At 46.8% G+C, this 21,740-nt stretch overlaps 1 protein-coding gene across 2 annotated transcripts in view; it reads left to right on the top strand.

Annotated features, from left to right (window-relative positions):
• Positions 1-20,097, top strand: part of GALNT16 (polypeptide N-acetylgalactosaminyltransferase 16) — a 74,415-nt gene extending 54,318 nt beyond the window's left edge. Inside the window, exons 10-16 of one of the 2 annotated variants that reach the window (XM_064460032.1) lie at positions 1,641-1,767; positions 2,735-2,827; positions 4,988-5,071; positions 6,656-6,797; positions 6,963-7,079; positions 16,389-16,528; positions 18,882-20,097. In XM_064460032.1, the coding sequence (XP_064316102.1) occupies positions 1,641-1,767; positions 2,735-2,827; positions 4,988-5,071; positions 6,656-6,797; positions 6,963-7,079; positions 16,389-16,526 (701 nt within the window). In that variant the 3' untranslated portion in view covers positions 16,527-16,528; positions 18,882-20,097. Of the gene's footprint in view, positions 1-1,640; positions 1,768-2,734; positions 2,828-4,987; positions 5,072-6,655; positions 6,798-6,962; positions 7,080-16,388 lie in introns of both variants that reach the window. The other variant, XM_064460031.1, reaches the window with a different exon arrangement.
• The last annotated feature ends 1,643 nt before the right edge of the window (positions 20,098-21,740 follow it).

The following is a 21,740-nucleotide window of genomic DNA, read 5'->3' as shown; positions in this document are numbered from 1 at the left end:
TTGCCTCTTCTTTAAAGAATTCTGGCATTTACAAACCTGGACATGCAGTCTGTCTGTGTGCCTAAGAATCAATGCAGCATGAGGAATCCTCTCTTGGGAAATGGACATCACTTTAAGGTACATGTGCTAGCCTGAGAGTTTTGTTTTTGTTAGAGGCCAGAATGAGTCAGAACTTCATTCCAGGAAAACAAATGCAAGCTGGACATATCACCAGACAGAAACTTATGGCTTGGCTTCTTTTTTAGTTTTTAAAGCCCTGCCTCTCTTTGAAGCTGGAATTCCCTGTTGAAAAGAGACTGAAAATAATAAGCTCTAGGTAGGAGTCAGGGAAAGTCAAAAGCTAGTAAGAAATGCCACAAAGTACAGTCTAATGAAATGGTTCTTTACTTAGAAGATAGATTAAATACACCATCTTCCCTCCCCCCCCCTCCCCCCCCCAAAAAAACCCCCACACCCCCAAACAAAAAAACCCCTCACACTGTTTAAACAACCTTTCCCAGGAGCTAGAGAGGAAAGCTGTGGAGAAATATGAAAGTTGGGAAGATGTTAGTGAGTGTACATGCTTTGAAACAGCCATTAGATCTGGGTACATAATGTCTTTCTTAATTTCTAAACATCAGAGCCCTATAATTCAGGCATTACTGGAGGGAGATCTCAACTGAGTAAAGTTTTTGACGTAATCAGCCTACACAATCTGAAGCCTTTTTGGTAAGGAGTACCAACCTACCCAGCTAATTTTCATTTTCCTTCTTCCTTCTCACTGCCACATGGAATGCAAGTGGAAAATCCCTCTGGTGTGGCAGTGATTAAACTTGCGAGGACAGACCCGTAAGCTTGAGCTAGGTCATATCTCTTTTGTGATGCAAATAAGCTCCTGTACATCAAAGCTCCATGTTCTTCTAATCCTTTAAGAAAATTTTGAATTTAGCTTCAGGACCAGCTGGATTTCTTCAAGTAGCAGGTTTCTCTCCATATCTTTGTAATCACAGTATTAGACTGATTTCTGCTTTCAGTAGCTCCCCAAGCAGAGGCAAATGGTGACAAACTGTAACCCAGTCATCCAGTTGTTTGTTTTTTTTAAATTAACAGAGCCAAGCAAAACAAGAACAAGATATTGTAGGATGGATATCATGGAGGTATGAGGGAGAGGGCTCTGCTGCAGACACTGACTCACTTCCTATGCCCTCATCTTGTCCTCTTCTTTTTCCTTGTCTCCTAAAGCCCCTTTCTTCCTCACATGTTTTGCTTTACATGGCAAATTCTTCTTTTTTTCTTCCATCCATGTGCTGGATGAAGGCTGGAGTGTTACAGAAGTCCAAAACAAGGTGGGTGTTTTCTCAGCCTGTTGCCAAATGCCATCCTGAAGGCCTGACAGCAACCACAAGGACCTGGTCAAAGGAAGAGGTGTCCCACTGAAATGCTTGGGGAACCAAAGAGAGGAGTGGGACTGGAGGAGGCTAGGAAGTCTCTGAGCCACAAGATTTGCCTCCATTTTAACAAAGGGAGGACAGGTTTTCCCCTCTTACCATGGCATTGCTTTTCCTGGTTTTGCTGTTGCAGGCAGAGGGGCAAGGTTTTCAGGCACACTGCTGAAGTTGCCCTTCTGCCTGCAGCTGTATGACTTTTGGGGTCTCTTCCAGAGCTCTCTTTCCGAGTGTGGATGTGTGGTGGCAGCTTGGAGATTGTTCCCTGCAGTCGAGTGGGACACGTGTTCAGGAAGCGCCATCCCTATGACTTCCCCGAAGGCAATGCACTGACTTATATCAAGTAGGTGTTGGGTAGTTCCTGGTAGCAGCCAGGTCACCTTGATGTTGGGCATGTCTAAGTAAGCCTGAATTCTTTGTTGTCGTTCTGCCTGATGACAGAGGAAAACAGCTTGTGGCTGAGCATCTGTTCTCAAGGAAAGGATGAGTTGCTGTTTTCTGTGAACAAAACCTGTTCCCTTCTCTGTTTTTTGTATTAGTGCGTCTTGTTCTTCCTCAGTCTGCAATGGAGGGGGGGAGCAATACCCCAGAAAGAGATCCTGACCATTCGTGGATACTGCACTATGACACGTGCCTGTTCATCAGCAGTCTTTAATCACCTCTGTTGTCTCTGAGCTGCTTTTGAGTCCAGAGATCCTACTGAGCTGTATGTGCTCTGAGACAAGCCCTAAGGACAACTTCCGCTGCAGGACAGATGGGAAGTGAAAAAAGATGAGACAAAGTGCTTCACAGTGAGGGTAGTTAAGCACTGGCGCAGGGCCCCAGAGAGGTGGTGAAATCTCCATTCATGAAGATTTCAAAACTTGACTAGACAAGACCCTGAACAGCAAGACCTAACTTGAAGCTAGTCTGCTTTGGGCAGGAGGTTGAACCAGGTGATAGCTTAAAGGTGCTTTCCAAGCTGAATTGTTCCATGGCTTTATTCTAACCTGGGGAAAGGGATCCTGTAAAGCAGGGTGATGGTGACAGTCAGTCCAGGTGTCTCTGCAGAGGGAGTAAGTGTGGAAAAAATCATAGTAAACTGTGGCTGTTAAAATTTTCAATTCTCAACTGAAGCATCCTTGTAAAGCCTTGCAGACTTAACACATTCAATTTATATCCATCCGTACTGCCCAGTGTGTTTCATGTTTGGGACTGTCCCCCACTCCCTCCTGGCAGTCAGGCCTTGGGTCTGCCCACCTAGTCCCTGCTCGCTGGGAGGGCAGGTTCTTTAGCAGCACTCAGCAAAGGATCTCCTCATCCCCATGCAGGAACACCAAGCGCACAGCAGAGGTGTGGATGGATGAATACAAGCAGTACTACTATGAAGCCCGGCCATCTGCCATTGGGAAGTCATTTGGAAGGTAAGCTGCCCCCAAACCTCAGTAGGGAGGCTCTGGTAAGCACGTTGCTAGTGTGAGAAATAATTTTTGGATCTTACGTGGGGCTAAGTGTGGGAAACAGAGATGCTCTGAATGGCTGGCTCACCAGGGAGGTTGCAGCTTGAGTGTCTGGTTAACACATTTGCTTCTAATTCACTTTATTTTTTCCCCCAGTAACCCTGCATATATAATTTTTAACAGAAGACTGAAGAGATCTATAATGAAATCAAAAGGCCAGACATTTTAAGTGGATAGATACGAATATTTTCTAACACAGCATGCAGCTGCTCTGGAAATGTAAGCTATGCAGTTACTAGTTTGATCCAAAGTTCCTGCATGGAGGCAGAATCCTGGGGCAAGCACAGCTAGCTGGCATATGGGGCAGGATGCATTTGGTGCACTTGGTGCACTTGGTAAATGGGTGGTTTGCCTGGTTTGTAGGGCAGGAGAGAGCATGGCCAATGGTGAGGCATCTCATTTAGAAGCGCAGTCTGGTTGTGACTCTCCAGCACCTGCTGAGCCCACTTCTGTGCAGAATTGTGCTCCTTACAGCACCTTTGCTAAAGCTGTCTCCAGGCCATGTGGGATTCACTGTTACGGGCTTAACCATTCTTTGTGATCCAGAAATCGGTGATGGACACCAAAACCTGGGATGAGGGGAGAGCTTGCTCTCTGTTCTAACAAACCCCTAGAACTCCCAAATAATCATAAAAAATCCCAGGTGTGGTGTACAGATGTGGGTTACATCTGCCGGTTATATCTGCCTGTGAACAAGTGACTATTGTATCAGCTTAAGGACTTGGCAAATATGATTGTATCTCAAATGTGTAGCTACATGTACAGGTTAATGATGCATCTCTAGCTTATTTGATGACGAGCAGGTTTGGTCTGACCCATACACACTTTTTTGTTGTACATTATGCTTTATTATCATGATGCATTACATATTTTTGTACAAATACCTTCGCCTACGTAATTTATCTGTCTTTGTGCTGACTGCAGCAGCTGGGCTGGGGTCAAATAGCAAGTAACCCTGCTGCTTGTGAAGGAAACCAGACTATTGCATATTGGACATGGATATATTGCTAACATGTTTTAGGGCCAAAGCTGGAAGTTATTGTTCACACAGACTTCCTAGTGCCTTTACTGGCAGAATTGGCTGAGTAAGAGCTGGAGCAGAGCTGTAGGATTTGACTTCAGGCAAATTTCCTGACCTGTAATAACAGCCTTGTGAACCTGCAATAAATCTAGATTTTAGGATGCAAATGCCTCTGACATAATCACTGTCAACTGGGCCTAAAATGGACCCTGCTTTCCCACAAATTTGATGTGAATATAGGATCTAAGTACATTCTCCTGAGGCGGTACAGTGGCCTCTGTGGGCTGAGGATGGCAAGGAGCATGGAACAGTTGTAAGTCCTTCCCAACAGACAAATGTAGTGGTATAGCTTGAAAAGGAGAGTCCCTAGTGTTACTGCTCAGTAGGACTGCTTGAGGGAGGTCCTCTTTTTTGGCCAGCTAAAGACAAGCAAATCAGCAGTGGGAGGACTGCTGCAGCAGGCAGTTACCAGGGTGCTGAGTTAATTTCCCCTTATACGCCTCCCCTTTCCCAAAACTGCCTAAGAACAAATAAGTATGTTCTTTAGGTCTGAAACCCTACGTGAGCCTAGAGCTGCTGCCATGTTCCCTCACCTTTAGCACACACAGAGTAACTGTTTGTATATACCTGAGCACCAACAGTTTCTAGGCCTTTTCAGTAGCTGGTGGTTGTGCAGGTTTCACAGTATGCCTCTACAGGGGCACCCAGAGGCAGAAATGCTTTGATGGTCCTACAGTAGTTTTTCTGCAATGCATTATTTAACACTGTAGGAAGTGGGCCCTGCCATCGTTCTGAGCCAAAGGAAGTGCAAGAATTGCTCTCTGAAGGTGTTAATGTCTTCCTTTTCTATTTCTTGCCACTTGTCTCTCTCATCCTTTTCACCTCAGGTCACTGCTAGCGCTCTGAACCCAGCAACATCCAGGTGGGAGAATGAGTAAGGGGGAAAAGTCATATAGTCTCCCTCAAACCTCCTGGCTGATCTTCATTGTTCCCCTCCCTCCTCCCTCACTGCCTTATCCTCAACAATCTGCCTGTGTTTCCAGTGTTGCAGACCGAGTGGAGCAGCGACGCAAACTGAACTGTAAATCCTTCCAGTGGTATCTGGAGAATGTCTACCCTGAGCTCAAGTGAGTCAGTTATCCACTTGTAGAAACCTCTGAAGGATCTGGGAGGTGGGTCACGAGAAGCTGAGCCTTGGCAGCACTGGGCGAAAGAGAGACTTATGCTTGAAAATGTTTTCCTTTGTTCCTCTTTTTTTTTCTGGCTTGTATCATCACAACAGCTCTGCAGAAGGTTTCTTGCTGCTGCCTCTGGGAGCCCTCTGCCCTGCCCCATACAACTGTCCCTCAGAGATGTGCAACAGTTGTGTTTCTGGAGGTGCAGGGTGTAGACAAGTGCCAGAGCACTACATCCCTCCTTGTTAAGGCTTGGTCTCTGCCTATTGAATGTTCTGCCTGGAGGTAGCTGAGCCCAGTAGAGTTGGACAGCCTCAGCCTAGGCTGCCAGAATGCCAGAACCAGCTGTGCTTCAGAACCAGGCTTCCCCTGCCCCAGGTCAGGATGCAGCAGCGCTGTGGCATTGCTCTGCTGGGTGGTAGCCTGGGCGGGGCAGTGTTGTTAGCACTTGCTAGCTAACACACCCTGGCAGGACATCTTTACGTCTCAGTCAAGCAAAGTCTGTAGCTAATATCGGTCGAGGCTAAAACATCCAGCTGTAGTCTGGCCTTTACAGATCTTTCCTGTATTTCTACCAATGAGACAGTGAATATGTGCTAGCACTTGGGGGAAGACTCTGGAAAAGGGGGAGGTAGGAGGAGAATAAATCAGTGTGAATATGGCTTTTTACTGGCAATGGCCTCTTTCAGAAGATACATCACACTGAAATGCTTGTGTGCACCTAAAGCACCTTATGCCTTCTGAAACAAAAGGGTACCAGCCCTCTGACCAAGTTCTCCATTGACTTCTGTCTCCTCCAGGCACTTCCAGTGGATAGCTAGCATGATATTTTTTCATCTTCTGTCAAATGAGTTTGAAAAATACCACACTTTGCAAATATAAAGAAAGGGTCAAACAATCATCCATTGCAAAGACTACATAAGCTACTATGTCCCACAAATTCTGACTAAACAAGACAGAATCATAATACCATATAATCTAATGAGTCATAATCAAGAATATTTGGAAGAATTTTTCTTCACAAGCTGAAGGATGTGGTAGTAAAATAAGTACCCACACAGAAGTTTATTAATATTGAATATTAATATATAAATATAATTAATATAAAGGGTGGGTGTCAAGAGGATGGGGCCAGACTTTTCAATGGTGCCCAATGGCAGGACCAGGGGCAATGGGCACCAGTTGGAACACAGGAAGTACCACCTGAATATGAGGAAAAACTTCTCACCCTCATATGAGGGTGACAGAGCAGTGGCACAGGCTGCCTAGGGAGGCTGTGGAGTCTCCTTCTCTGGAAATATTCAAAACCCACCTGGACGCATTCCCGTGCCCCCTGCTCTGGGGGTGCCTGCTCAAGCAGGGGCTTGGACAAGGTGATCTCCAGGGGCCCCTTCCAACCCCCACCATTCTGTGATTCTGTGTGTGAAATAAAGGGGACTATGTTTCAGTAAGGGGCTAGTTACACCCTTCTAAATGCATGTGTGCTTTGGGCAATTCTGTGAATGAAGTGCCATGCAGTTGTCGTTTTACTTCAAGGGTTCCTGAAAAGGAGCTGATTCCAGGAATAATTAAACAAGAAGGAAACTGCCTGGAGTCTCGGACGCAGGATACTACAGGGAATATGTTGGCTGGCATGGGAATCTGTAAAGGAACAGTGAGCAATCCACCTGTCACTCAGGTAAGGCAAGCTTCAGTTTGGTGCTTTGCTCCTGCTTCTGCCCTTTTTGTTAGTGGTGGATGAAAAGGCATCTCTGGCCTTGGTGGGTTTGAAGTACCTGATAGAAAAACCTCATCTCATCACCATTATGATCCTAATGGAACCTTTCTTTTCTCTATGCCAAAGGAATGGGTATTCAGTGACCCTCTAATTAGACAGCAGGACAAGTGTCTATCAATTACCTCCTTCTCTACTGGCTCTCAGATCACACTGGAATCCTGCAATCAAAAAGATGGCAGACAGGTAGGTAGCGGTGCACCTGTTTTTAATCCCTCCATTGCCACATACCAGTGTTCCTACATGAGTACAGCCTGCAGGGGGAAACCTAGTATGATCAAAGTGTATAGAAGTCCATTCCATCTTCTGTGTCTCCCTCTCTGGTGTGTTTCATTAGGTCAGATGCATGAGATTGCCCGCAACCAAAGCGGGGAGCACAGACCATGCTAGTGTGTGGATGTCTGCTCTGCCTGGGCCCTTGGCAGCATGGTTAGCTCCAGCTCAGCAGCACCCTGATCTCAGACCTTGGGTACATTTATGTTCAGCCGGATCAGTGCATGGGTGGAGCACAGCATCAGAGGGGTAGATAAGCAGCAAATGCTTTGAGATACCCAAGGGAAGGGCGGGACTTATTTAGAAGTGAGCGAACTGTGTTCTTTGTGCTGTCTTTGGACATGCAAACAGACTTAAAAGTGTGTGCAACTCACTTGAGAAATACCAGCTGACATAAAGCACTATATGTTCCACCCAAACTGCTCCCTGAGGAGAAACACACAGCAGCAGTATTCCCAACAAAACGCGGTATTCCCAACAAAATGCAGCCCTGTGCTGCATAAGCCCAGCTTATGCTGTTTCCAAGATGTGTGTCCCTGATCTGTCAGGACACATAAGTCATTTTGCCTTACAGCACAAGGTAAGAGAAGGCCTCTGCAATGGCTAGGGTGCCCTCACAGAGATGTGATGTGCCTTTTTATCAGAACTGGGCAAAACACAACAGGTGACAACGCAGCACTGGCAGACAGTGGACTGGCCTTGTTTCAGCCCTAGTTCCTGTGCTTGCCTCTACACCATGGCAGAACACATTTTCTGTCATCTAAGGCTATGCTAGCTCTGTGTTTTGACACAGCTCTTGTTTTGATAGCCCAAAGGTAGGAGATGGCTCAGCTTGCTACCAGTCCTCAGCAAGACTTTTTAGTCTTTTGTCAGTACTTTTTAATGCTAGATGAATCTCCGAATTCAGTTCTTCTTGAAAGAAAGCACTGAAATCCAGCGTTGCCCATTTATGGAAAGCCTGTGTAGACTTTCCTCTCTAGGGTTGGTGAAAAGTCTTTGAAGAGTTGCCACTGTGAATACACTGGGAAAACTCATAAGCTCAGATCAGCCTTGCAAGGATATCCCAGGTGGGGTGTGCTTGCCTACTCCTTTTTCTTGTTGGTAATCACTCACCCCCTTGCTGTGTAATTAGGTCACGCAGCTTCCCCTTATGTGCCTTGCAGCATTTTCCTCCCTGGCAGCACAGAGGACTCTAGCAGCTGACAAAATCAGCTGTCTTTCCCCACCTCCCCTGTCATGGAAGGACAGAGGTCCCCTGAAGGGGAACGAAGTGCAAGCCCTATTAGCCAGAAGCCAGAAGAGAGATTAATCTACACAAACAGGCTCATTCTGCTGCTGGAATGGGATTTATTGAGCCTTGATATGTTGATTATATACAGGCTCATTACATGCACACACACTTGAGGTTGTGAGCTGTTGTTTTCCATTACCTTATGTGAACAAACTGCACTTAAATCAAGGACTTGACTTAGCAGATGATTTGGCCAACTGACTGTAAGCAAGGATTTTGTTTAAGCATTTCAAATAATTAGAGACTGATTTGAATCACAGCTGCCATTCCAAACCACCTTGTGACTGAAGGGATAGGGTGGGGATGAGGTTGGAGAGGTGTGTTTGAATTTTTGGTCTAATTTGGGTTGAAATGCTCTGAAATGTTGGGGGGTTTTTTGGAAGTCCCAAACTCCCATTTCAGATTTCTACTTATAAAGCCAGTTCTAATTGCAATGCTCAAATTTGTTGTGTTCTTGGCGAATCAACATTCAAGTCCCCTCCTTCCATAAACACAAGAGTAATTGTTTTTAATACTAACATAGGATTTTAATTAGCTTGAAGTCAGTCATCTTTGCAAACTATTCCATTCTCTCTCCTCCATTTCTTTTCTAGAGGGGCGACCTGCATCTAACGCAATGTTTTCTGCATACTTTGGGAACTGACTCTTTCTCTGCTGGGTACTAGATCAAGTGGAAAGTGAAACTAACAACTTTTAAGGGGGTCATCTGAGAGTGTATGTCTGGGATGACAAGGCATGTTTCTGGCAACAGAGAGCCAAGGCAGAGAGGGAGCCTTGTTCTTCCTGGGTTGGCAGCTTGCCGAACAGCCTGCCTAAGATGTCACCCAAGCACAGCTACTGATATTTGGAAGGTTGAGTTTCAAGGAGATGGCCACTGCTGTGGCAACTTTGAAGTGTGAAATGAAAGAGCAAAGCTGGAGGGAACAAACCCCCTCAGTTGCCCTACAATTGGCCTGCCGCCCCATGGGTACTCACAGCCCAAAGTGTGAGTGCTGGGGGGAGAGCGGTGTTTTCAAACTACACATGGGTGTAGCCACTCCTCAGTTCAAGTGGGCTTCTCAGAAAGTCAGAGGGGCTGAGTGGGAATGCAGGAAGGGAAGTTGAGCTACTTCAGGGAGGTGGAGGTGGCAAGTAAGAGCCAGTAGGTGGTCTGAGTGGAAGGGGGTTAGCCTGGGCAATGTGCGTCACACATACAATATCTTAAGACGAGATGGCGGCATGATGAAAGCCCAGCTTTGAATATCTCTGGTGTTACTGTCATCAGAGGTCTGTGGTGGAAGATGTTTGGACTTTTCTGGATCTAGACTTCATGTCTATGTCTGAGTGATGCAAAAGTAAGATTTCTGACAAAAAAAGATGGGGCACATGAAGGCTTCATTTTTTAGCGTCACCAGAGAAGATTTGTGTTGTGGTTAGGCGGCAACTCAGCCCCACACAGCCCCACTCAGCCCCACATGGTATGGAATGAACATCCCATTGGGCAGTCGGGGTCAGCTCTCTTGGCTGTGGCCCCACCCCTCCGGGCCTCTTGGCCACACGGCAGAGCGTGGGAAGCTGGAAAGGTCCCTGACCACCACAGGCACCACAGTGAAGATAATTAACTCCTTCTCAGCCAAAACCAGCACATTCTCCACCCCTTATTCCATACCATTTACACCATGCCCAGGTCCCATACGATGCAATACAACCTCACCAACCACCACCCCTCCCCTTCCCATCCTTTAACATAATACACAGACATCATTCCCTTAGTTCATGGACCTTCCGTGTAAAATGTCCATTAAAATGTCCATTGAGTTCACCCAGTCCATGACTCTGGGCTCCATCTGCCGTATCAGGCTTTCAGGGCGGGAGAGATGGTGTGTGGCGTTGGGTCGCTGCATACCGAGTCAGTCACTGTTCCATCACTGCTGCACTTCGCTGTTTCATCAAAGTTTATCTTCCATGGATTGGGAGGCTCGTACTCTGGTATCGTTGATACAATACAGAGGTGACACACAATATTATATAGCAGTTTGCATCGTGCCATTCAGTTCATTGGCTGTTTTCACCCAAAATCAAATCCCCTTGAGGTGCACATCAGATTTCTCCATCATACTGCATCACCTACCAATTGCACCCATGAGCAAACGCAATCCCACAAATGGGTTTGCCTTTGCCGGAGGCAGGGAGGACCCAGACTGTGTTGCCCAGCATATTTTTTGCGTGCACTACAGGGACTCCATCCCCTTCCACAGTATGTAGGATTTCTGACTGGGCAGGGCCAGCTCGCCTGGCAGATCCCCTCGTGTTGACTAACCACGTGGCTTTTGCCAAATGTGCATCCCAGTGCCTGAATGTCCCACCCCCCCATTGCTCTCAGTGTAGTTTTTAACAGTCCATCGTACCGCTCCATTTTCCCAGAGGCTGGTGCGTGACAGGGGGTGTGATACACCCACTCAGTGCCACGCTCTTTGGCCCAGGTGTCTATGAGGTTATTTCGGATATGAGTCCCGTTGCCTGACTCAGTTCTCTCTGGGGTGCCATGTCGCCACAGGACTTGTTTTTCGAGACCCAGGATAGTGTTCCGGGCAGTGGCGTGGGGGACAGGAGATGTTTCCAGCCAGCCAGTCATTGTTTCTACCATTGTGAGCACATGGCGCTTGCCTTGGCGGGTCTGTGGGAGTGTGATATAGTCAATTTGCCAGGCCTCCCCATATTTATATTTCAGCCATCGTCCCCCACACCACAGAGGCTTTACCCACCTCACTTGCTTGATTGCAGCGCATGTGTCACATTCGTGGATAACCTGTGCAATAATACCCATGGTCAAGCCCACCCCTCGATCACGAGCCCACCTGTATGTTGCATCTCTCCCTTGATGGCCTGAGGTGTCATGGGCCCACCGAGCTAGAAATAGTTCACCCTTTTGCTGCCAGTCCAGATCCACCTCAGCCACTTCAATCTTGGCAGCCTGATCCACCTGCTGGTTGTTTCGATGCCCTTCAGTGGCCCGACTCTTGGGGACGTGATCATCCACATGACGTACCTTTACAACCAGGTTCTCTACCCGGGCAGCAATATCTTGCCCCAGTGCGGCAGCCCAGATGGGTTTGCCTCTGCGCTGCCAGTTCTGCTTCCACTGCTGTAGCCAGCCCCACAGGGCATTTGCCACCATCCAGGAGTCAGTATAGAGATAGAGCACTGGCCACTTTTCCCATTCGGCAATACCTAAGGCCAGTTGGATGGCCTCCAATACAGTTAGCTCTTGGGATCCCCCTGTCACTCCAGCAATGCTGATGGGTTCTGCCCCTATAGAGTTTGATGGCATTAGGGTGCCCTGTGCGCCGGTGTCCACTAAAGCTTTATACTCCTGTGGGTCGGACGTGCCAGGCCATCGGATCCACACAGTCCAGTAAGCCCGGTTATCCCTTTCCTCCACCCGGCTGGAGGCAGGGCCCCTCTAGTCCTGATCATGGCAGTCACAACTCACTTCCTGCAAATGTGAATCAAGAGTCTCTCTATTAAGCTCAGAAATAAAATCAGCACTTCTACTCCTCTGCCTGGGGACCCTTTCCAGCATGGGACTGGGCACTACAGTGAAGAGAATTAACCCTTTCTCAGTCAAAACCAGCACAGCTGGTTGGATCCTTATGACAGCACCATACATCTCCTAAAGTTGCTTTCTGCTTTCAAACATACTGAAGCTATGCCCATGCTACACAGCTGTTGTGCATTAAGCATGTCCACAGGGCAGATAATTTTTTTGTTATTTCTGAGTGCTAGGAACAGTCCATCTAATATATATGTAATACTCTAGTGGAGGCTTTACAGCATTAAAAGCTGTATCTAGAGTATTACTTCAAAATAAGTCTAGAACTTTGCAAGTAGGAGGATATGAGACAATGGTCAAAATTTAGATGGTTTTTGGTTCTGTGAGACTATTCTCCCTTGGGTTGAATGGAACCAGGAACAAAATCTATTTGGCACCAGGATCCCATTGATTGTTCAAAAGCAACAGCTGAAACTGCTAGCAGAAGACCAGCCAAGATCTGTTCTGCATAATCAGAACTAGATTTCAAACCAGATGGATGTTATCCATACTGTTCTTTGGAGAACAGCATTTTTCAGTTGATTGCACAGTCTATAGTTGCCTTTAGCTTTGGTTTTGGCTATCAATGATGGTGGGAGTGGTGTTGTAATTTTTATTATAGTCAGGACAAATAGAAGACAAAATGAGTGTCAGACGCTAAAACAAGAGAATGAAAATGACACTGACACAGTGTTTCCCAACAGAACAAGTGGCATGCTGAGAAATCCTACTAAACAACCATATTTCATTAAAATGGGCTGAAGGAATGTGACCCCAGCCTGAAAATGAGGACACTAAGTTTTCTTGTGTGATAAACAGTATTTGAAGTCCTGTGAGCCTTTGGACGTGATTGGGAATTTTTTCCCACCTTGCTTCTCAGTGTATCGTTTTACCCCAAGTGTAGACAAATGCAACTTTACATAGACTATCAGAAAAGAGGAGGAGTGAAAACCTGTCTGGAAGCACCTGATCTTCAATTACCCTGAAAAATTACAGGAGTGTAAACACTTTCTTCTTTTGTATATATTGGGTAGAAGAGGACTAGCTATTTCTGACTTTTCTCTTAGTAACTGCACATGGAGTGCTTCTATCCAGTCACCTCAAAGTACTTTACAAACATAGATAATAAAGATGGAGAGAGAGCTTTACAAGAGAGGGGGAAAATTTTTGGTTTGACATTGTGGAAGAGGATCAAGACACAATATTTCAAAGAAAATATGGATTCTTATTTTTTCACCTCCACTCCAAACCTGCTGTGACCAGTAAACAGTATTATCTCCATCTGCCCAAGGAAAGGATACCAAGGGAGATTTTCAAGCCAAATTTTTTTCAGACTGTGCAATGCTTATATCTTCCAAAAGCTTTCCTTCCAAGTACAGGCCAGTCAGAATGTCTGGATATTGGAAAGGGGAGGACTCCCTGTAATGTTTGGCTGTGTATGCAGGAGGTGTCTGCTCTGTTTGTTTTTCCTAAAGATGGGCATCATCACTGTTATTAGCTGCCCAGGCTCCCCTTGTGGTCTGTGAAGAAAGCTGAGCCTTCCCAGAGGTGCTTGTACCTTGGTCCCCTCCATAGATATGTCACCAGGTGACTAGCTTAGACTAGGTTGCCCAGCTCTGAGGTGGCTGGTGGTGGGAGACAAGCATTCTATCTCCTGTTTGCACCCATTCCTACTGCCCACCCTTGTCAAGGGTATGAGATATGATGTGTCCCTACAGGGTTAGGCGTTGAGCTGTCCTTGGTAATCCTGCGGTCTGGCAGTCAGGCAGGGAGGTCTTGTGAAAGGTTCAGGTGAAGTCAGGGGAGTTGCTCTGGTATCTTTCAGAGGGCAGCAAAACACAGTCTCTGACCAGAAAGGGTCATTCTGAAAATACCACTTCCATGTGAGATGAGGAGCTCTGCTTTGGCTTTTACTGTCAGTATGCTTTATAATAGCTCCATGCATGATACTTCCCTACAGCTCAGGTGAGCATTATATTCAACCTTGTTACCTATTCAGTGTTTCTCCTCCCCCTTACCCATCCTTGCCTCACTTTCTGTTGAACATAGGGATCTGGGGTGACTTGAAATGCTGGGCTTTCCAGTGGTGTGATTCATTGAGAGGCTGATTGACTTGGTGTAGTTTTTTAGCAGGAGAAAACATACTCTGGTGAGTGTTTGATGGTGTCCTGCTCTGTCTGTTGCTGTACTCTTCCCTACAGCCATCTCAGCATGGAGAGGTGATGCAGCAGTGGGTCTCTGATCTGGAGGAATAACATGAGTGAGCCTTGCAGTGGTGCTAGTTTTCTCCTGAACGGCTAGGGGGGACCAGAAAAACAGTGTCTCTTGGTAATTGCCCTTGTCCTCCATCTCAAATCACATCTCAAATCACACAGGGTCTCTGGTGAGCTATGGGGTGTGTGTGAGAGATGGCTGGTGGGCGTTCTCTAGCACATACACAGGTGAAGGCAAAGGAGGAGGTTGGGAATTAAGGGGTGGAGGGCAAGGAAGAGTTTCCCTTTGCACAGTAGGTGTGCTTTGGAGAAGGTCAAGAGGCGCTTCACTGAGCTGTCTGTGACCCTGGAAAATAGTGGTGGGGAGGCCATTGTGCTCGGATCGCACCAGCTAAGCACAGTGTGCTGCTTTCCAGGGGAGAAGACCTCCTGCTTGCCACTCCATCATTACAGCTGCTGCTTTACGGTATCAACTCTTCCTCAGCTGTTTGCAGGGAGACTTCTGCCATACGAGAGCCAGATGGCTCTGGGACCTGTGTAGGCATTGGGTTGCAGCAGCTGGTGAGGGCGTTGCAGTGCACAGACTGCATTGTGTCTTCCTCTCCATCATTACTACGTTCCTCTGCCCCCTTGCCTATTAAAACCAGCTTCTTCCTGCTGCACAAACGGCTCTCCTTTAGTGGTATCCTGTCAGTCAAGGCTAGCAGTGGTAGCAAAGTGATCTGCCTCTGGTACTTAGTCTTGAAGGAATATGTGGTACAGGAGCAACAGATTACTCTGGGCTTTGCAACTGCCCTGCCCTCCAAGAAATATAACCAGCGCACAGATTTGGAGGACAGCTGCCAGCAGCATGTGAACAAAACTGGGTGTCTTAAACCACACAGCATATGGCAATCTGTTTGCTGGGTCACCCAAGAATTAAAATGTTGGTAGGTTTTGACATTGTCTGGATATTGCACGATTTTTTAATTTGCATATCATTTCTGCAACAGCCTTGAGGTCTATCAGTGCTGTCAGGCTGTTTCTTTTTCTTCATCAGTGTCATGGGTTAACCAAAACATCCACATAGTATTCCTAAGCTGTTTACTGACTGAGCACCCAGACCCTAATTTTAACTGGGTCATCTGTGTGACTGAAAAGAGTGATGGGAAAATTCCTGAAGCCTGGAGCACTCAATACAATAACCTGCTGATCTCATCTGTGCCCCACTGGAAGGAGTGGCACAGCCTCACCTGGGAGATCCCAAGTCCACAGACTCCTTTCTACTTTTTTTCTCTTCACTATCAGCCACAATGGTCCCAGTTCTTTCCAGCAGGGGCGGAAGGTGCAGCCTTTCCCAGCAGAATTTGCATTTCAAGGTTAGGACATACGTTTTTTTTTCCTGGAAAGCAGCACAATCAAAGCAGACCTTCAGGAAAGGGTTGCATGTGGGACCTTGTGGATATGTTCTGAGGGGAGCAGACCCAGAGGACAGCACTGCAGAAAGCAGAGCAATTTCTGAGAAAAACTGAGAAGCTGTCAAATGGACACTTACAAGCTGAAATGTTGGCAGGACAGATAAGATTACAAAAAAGAGGCAGCTGAGAAGGGTGCAGAGCTATGAAGGGCTTTCAGTGTAGTGCTGATGAAAATCTTGAATTTGATGAGAGGAGAGATGAAGGGACATGGAAGAGAGATAGATATAATCTAGGGAAGCAGCAAGAAATGTAATTTTTGCTTTCTGTGGGTGGATTGCTTTCCATGTTGGAAAAGCCTTCAGTGCTTTGATTTCTGCAGTTTGGAAGGAAACCATAGAAGAGTTTCAGGTTTTGACAGGTAACTGGATGGCTGGAGATGCAGGACTCTGGCAATGGCAGGGAAACTGTGAATATAATATGCTTTTGAAAATGCCACTAGTTGCTGATTTGTGTGTTGTTTGCCTTCTAGATGCTTCTGAATATACTCTATAATTCAGCTAAACTCAAACTCCAGGTATCATTAATACAGGAAACCAGTGCTTTGGAGATGCTGCCAGTACCCAGATTTTCAGTCTCCCCAGTTGTTAGGTTTTACTTGAGGTTTGTGCTCAGCCTTTCTCCTCCAGCTTGGAGGCACAGTTCCCTGGTGAAATGGAAGTAACAGCATGTTTCTTCTCTGTCTTCTCACAGAAGTGGAAGATGAAAGGCAGTTTCATTCAACACTTTGTCAGCGGTCTCTGCCTGGAAAACCAGACTGGGGGAGTGGTGACCAACCCTTGCCAAGCAGATCTACCAGGCCAACAGTGGGAGCTACTACAAGCAACATGATGGTAGCACGGAGATCTTCTTGGTTCTTTGTGCATGTGACTTTGGGAACAGAGCGGGATTGGGAAGGGAGGAATGGTTTTGTATGTCTGACCCTAAATGTTTTCATTGTGCCCATCTGCAAGCCACCATTTCAGCTGAACACCTGGTGTTTTTGAGCTTTTCAGAGAAGAAGCTGGGGGTGACAGAGGGATGAGGAGAGTTGTTGAAATCTTCCCATCTGTTGTCTTAAGTTCTCCTTTGTAGCTGATGTCTGTGCATAGCTGCACCCAGAGAAGGGGAGGACCCAGCCCAATACTCGGTGTGACTAGAACTGTCTTGCAGCTGTCCCCATCTGTTCCTTTCTCTGCATCCAGAGTCCACGACCTTCAGTCCATCAGCTTAAATGATGCTTATACAAACATTGGTAGCAATTTGTCTTCCCTGGCTTTTCACTCTAACATCGTGCATCATTTATGCATGTGTTTGGCTCAGTGAGGACTGGCGCGAAGAAGAGTCATCGTGATGAGTAGAGGGGCTGGGAAGGAACTAGCAGACTCTGGGGGCAGGTTTGTGACCTCTTTGTGGTGGGCCCATTCCTTCCTCTGCCGGCAGTAGCTGCCCTACGGCCAAATGGGCTGAGGCTGGGAAACGGGGCACAATGCTGACAACAGAAGGGGACAATCTTTTAGCAGCATAACCAGGGGACTATTCCCTTTTGAATTCTTGCTTCCAGTTTTTTACAGGTAGAAGGCCAACCCTGCCTCCATGAGTGATCCAAATCTGCAGGCAGCCCAGCTGGACCTGGGTTCAGGGTACCACACTCCTGTGGAGCTGGTCAGAGACAGGTGCCGACACTTTGGGATGCTGGGGAAGCTGGGACTATTCTCTGGCTGCTCTTCCCAGTGCTACCAGACACTGCCTGCTGCACCCCACACTGAAGGTGATCCACAGAGCTGTGTGGGCAGTGCACACTGACAGAGCTACTGCACTTGGCTCAAGCATGTAGCAGGAGCCCACCTGGTTCCCTGCTGCGAGACACAGAAGGGGACAGCCCCATAGTCACTGTAGGCTTCCTGCTGTTGTCTTGGCAGGAGCACAGCCCTCTTGCTGGCTCTGCATGGCCCTTGTGAATGCAGCCTGGCATGACAAGCCACCCAAACCCTCTGTCTAGTTGCTTTTCCCCTTTTCTCTCAGAAAGAGGAGATGAAAAGGCCTGTGGCTGCTCCACTTGCAACGCCCAGCTCTCCTCCTGGTGGGCATCTTGGGGAGGTTAGTTGGTGAAGCTGAAACTGCCCTTTGCACAAATGCTGCCACAGTACAGACTTGCCCTGAGAAATCTCTCCTTTGTGTTCTGGAAGTACCAAAGGCAACTGGTGTCTCTAGCTAGCATCTCAGTCCTGCTCCCAGTTACCAGCCAGCTGTAGCTAAGTGTGGGTTTTCAGACCTGCCAGAAGAAGCTTACCTATTCAAATTTAAAAAAAAAATCCCCACAACATTATCTTTTCCTACTAGATCTGTTAAATTTTCCTCTTGGAGATAGGTTTTGTAAACCAACCCTCCTTTCGAAGGCAGGGGAAACAGATGGTGGGGCCACCTTCAGTAGGCAATTGCTTGCCTGGATCCTTTCTGATCTTGTGTAAAAGAAACAGGATGTTCATTTGGATTATGAACAGCTGGCTGCTTTTGATCATGCTTGTGTCCTTTTTTAATTCTTGCTTTTACCTTGGTGTTAGCCTAAACAGTTGACAAAAGGACAGATACTGTTCTTCATATGTTGCATGTGCTCAAAAGTGCTTGTGTGAGAACTGGACAACTTGTTTTCTGTTCTCAGTTCTTTTGTTTAAACAAATCAGCCAGGTGGCAGGAGCTCTTTTCCTGTTTCCCCCTTCACTTTCACATCAGCTCACTATCTCGACACTTATTAACCAGACGCATGGCCTGTCTGAACTGAAAACTCGGGAGGCAGTTCCCTTTGGTCCCACCCTTACAGCATGATGCAGCCACACTTCTGTGTGGCCAGGGAACAGAAAGAAGGCAGGGCAGGCAGACTCGTCAGCAGGGAGAGATGCCATCCTGCTAGCAATTGCTTTTTTAAACAAGAAAATGCAGGAGACGCTACTTCCAGAACAGTATCGTTAGGCAGTTGGAGACAGGAACAGTCAGGTCATCACATACCAGGCTTGAAAAGAGTTGATGCAAAGACAGAGGAAAGGCCAATCAGCCTGTACTGAGCATGTAAGCTCTGTACACAATGAAGCGCTGAAGGATTGTGTGTTTTCATCAAAATGCATCCTAAGTGGACCATCTGAGCTTCCCCCATTTCACTCTCCAGCAGCTTAAGAGTTGCAGCTAACAGCATGTTCACTTCTCCACCAGGTACTGCTTCCTTCCTTCTTGTGTGTACAGCTTTCTTGCAGTTCCTTCTTCATAATCGTACTGGGACTAGGACCCAGCTCCTCTACAAACGTTATCCTGACTGCTGCAGACCACCGGAGCCCTGCTTCTATACAGTCTCCAGGCTTTGGGCCAGCCCTGGTTCAAACGGCTCTTGTCAGCATGCTGGCTACTGCCCTTGACTTCGTGCTTGGCTCCAGTGTTGGAGGTTAGTGATCACTCCCAGAACAGAGGTACCTGGACTAGCTGTGTTGATTTGTGCCTCTCTTCCTACTGCTCACCACCTGGCAGAGTGTGAACTGGTATCCATTGAAGATTGGACACTCTCCTTCTTTGGGTGCCCCGGCCTGGGGGAGAAAAGGGACAAGGTGGGCATATGCTGGATGTCAATAACTTAAAATTGTCCCTGGAGTTAGGGGCTATCAGAACCCTAACTCTACCTGGTTTTGGACATGTTGTCCTGGGGTCACCTACCCACTGCTTACTCCTCCATCAGCTAAAGCACTGCTCACAGGACCTTCCTGGAGGCCCAGTGCCAGCCTCTCCCCACATCATCTTCTGGAAACCACTGGTTTCCAATGGATTTTGGCAATTGCTGAAAAGGAGGTGCATTACAAAATGCTGCTTTCAAGTGTGGGCAGAGTAAACTTCCCTCAGAATAAATAAAAGTCTTGTCCAAGTAATTATTGGCATACTTTTCATTTCCCTTGCACCAAAGGGAAGGAGGACCAATGTTACATGTGCTTTTTTCCCCAAGGTCCACGCAGTGCCATGTTTTAGAACAGGACTTTGGTGGGGTTTTTGAAAGCAAACTGACTGGCGCCTCAAATTTGACCCAGTGATTTGTTTCTTTAACAGTCAGGACAAGCAGCTGCTTGCCCTTGTTTTCCTGTTTACTTTAAACAGCCCCCTAGACTGTCAAGACAGAGCATTTGCATTGGTAATATCCTTCAAGAAAGCTGTTATTGTATCAGATCATCCAATGTAATTTTGTGTGCTGTGAACCAATGGGGGTTTATTTAAGAGGCACTGAAACTACTGTTGTACAGGAATCAATTTCAAAAGGTTTATTTTCCCCACTTAGTTGTAAGTTGCACTTTGCCAGAGGTAATTTATGTGAAGCCCAGATTTGTTTTCCCTTTTCTTGAAGAAAGCATGTGCCAAAATCTGTTTAATGCCTGGAATAAAATCCATTTTGAAACAAGTGTTTCAGCCTGTTCTTATTCCACCTTACTTCCCGCCAGAAAAGATCCTCCATCCTTTTTTGCCTGGTCCCTGCCTGTCTCTTACTGGGCTTGTGTCCCCAGAAAGACATAATGCCAGTTCTTTGCATGGGTTCCTGGGTTGCATTATCTAGAGGGATACTTCAGGAACTGGCAGAGAGATTTGTAGGATATCAGGATATGTAGCATATCAGTTGAAAATGGCTGAAGAAGCCCTCCTTAGCTGGCTGGGCAGGAAAGTATCCTTTCTGGCAAAAGTTAAGAGCAGTTAGTGGACTTGCTTTTATATGCTGAAAGAAATAGCTGGGGTTGGGGGGAATGAATTCTTCCTGTTACTCCCTCCTTGATCTTTTCCTCAGGCTATCAGCGTGCCTATTCCTTATGGAACCTCCCAAAGGTCAAAGGTCTTTCTTCTGCCTCTAACTTGAGGGCAGGGAAGCATCACCACCGACAGATGTCTGCTAGCCTGTGCGTTGCTGAGTCTCAAATACTGTGACTCCCCATGTAGGCTGGTAAGCTTTCCCAAACTTACCTTAAAAAAAAAAACCAAATACAACAGCCAGAAATGTCAATTTTGAGGCTTTGAGTTTAAAGTCAGCGCTTGACTGCCTGCTAGTTCACTTGAAGAGGCTTTTTCAGATTAGGATCAGCTGGGTCTGCCCCTACAGAAAGCAGCTGTGGTAGAACCTCTGTCTAGGAAAGGAGGGTGATGGTGTGCTGGAAGTTAGCTGGTGTGTGGGGAACCAGTGCTTCCCCATGCTGCCTGGTAATGTGTCTAGTGTTGAAGTGCTGTGGGAACTCACTAAAAAGGAAAAGAGTTGGGGCTTTCTCTCTTAGTGCTGCTCTGTAGCAGGACATTGGTAGGGCTGTGTCCCTGGAGTCCTGCCATGCCCACCCTGAGTGATGACCACTGTTGTACCCTAGAAACCAGGAGATTCTTAAGCTGTAATGATGGCTGAGAAGGCTCTAATTAGTCCTATCTGGTAAAATGAAGCACTGATCTTCTGAAGACCCAAATGAGGAGGCAGTGGGGGAGACATGAGTGAGGGATGAGTTCCCCTCTGAGGAGGATAGGTTCAGACATGGATGTGTGGTGATCTGGCACATAAATGAGGTAGAGAGGAGTTCGGAGTAGAAGCAGTTGCATCAAAGGGAACTAGAACCAAGCGAGGGGAAAATTACAGGGGAGTAATTTCTTTGCAGGCGGTTAAAAACATAGAAGCACCACAACCACAGTGGTCACACAGTTGGGTCAAATTTGGTAAATGCTGTGTTGCAAAAAGCAAATCAAATATTGTTTGGATTTGGCGTGGGTTTGTTTTTTTTTTTTTTAAAAAAAACCCACTCAAATAGTTCATTTTAGCACCCACAAAGCAGATTATTTTCTTAGAAACAGATGTTCTCCAAGCTGGGTTCAGTAAGAACGTAGGTGCTAGGAGATCTTATTCTTCAGTCTGTTAAAAGGGACTTGTTTACGACAAAGACCTTATGTGTCTCTTCATTCTCAAGACCCTCTGCTGTTGGGCTGCGGACTGTGTTGAGGGCAATACCTCTGTCCCTTCTCAGCATTTTAGGAGTACATATTAATTGCAGAAGTGCTGGAAACCTGATTGCTGCT

This window comes from Phalacrocorax carbo, chromosome 9 (assembly GCF_963921805.1).
Source record: "Phalacrocorax carbo chromosome 9, bPhaCar2.1, whole genome shotgun sequence".
NCBI lineage: Eukaryota > Metazoa > Chordata > Aves > Suliformes > Phalacrocoracidae > Phalacrocorax > Phalacrocorax carbo.
The sequence above is the reverse complement of the archived record's forward strand: the minus strand, read 5'-3'. Positions and strand labels throughout refer to the sequence as shown.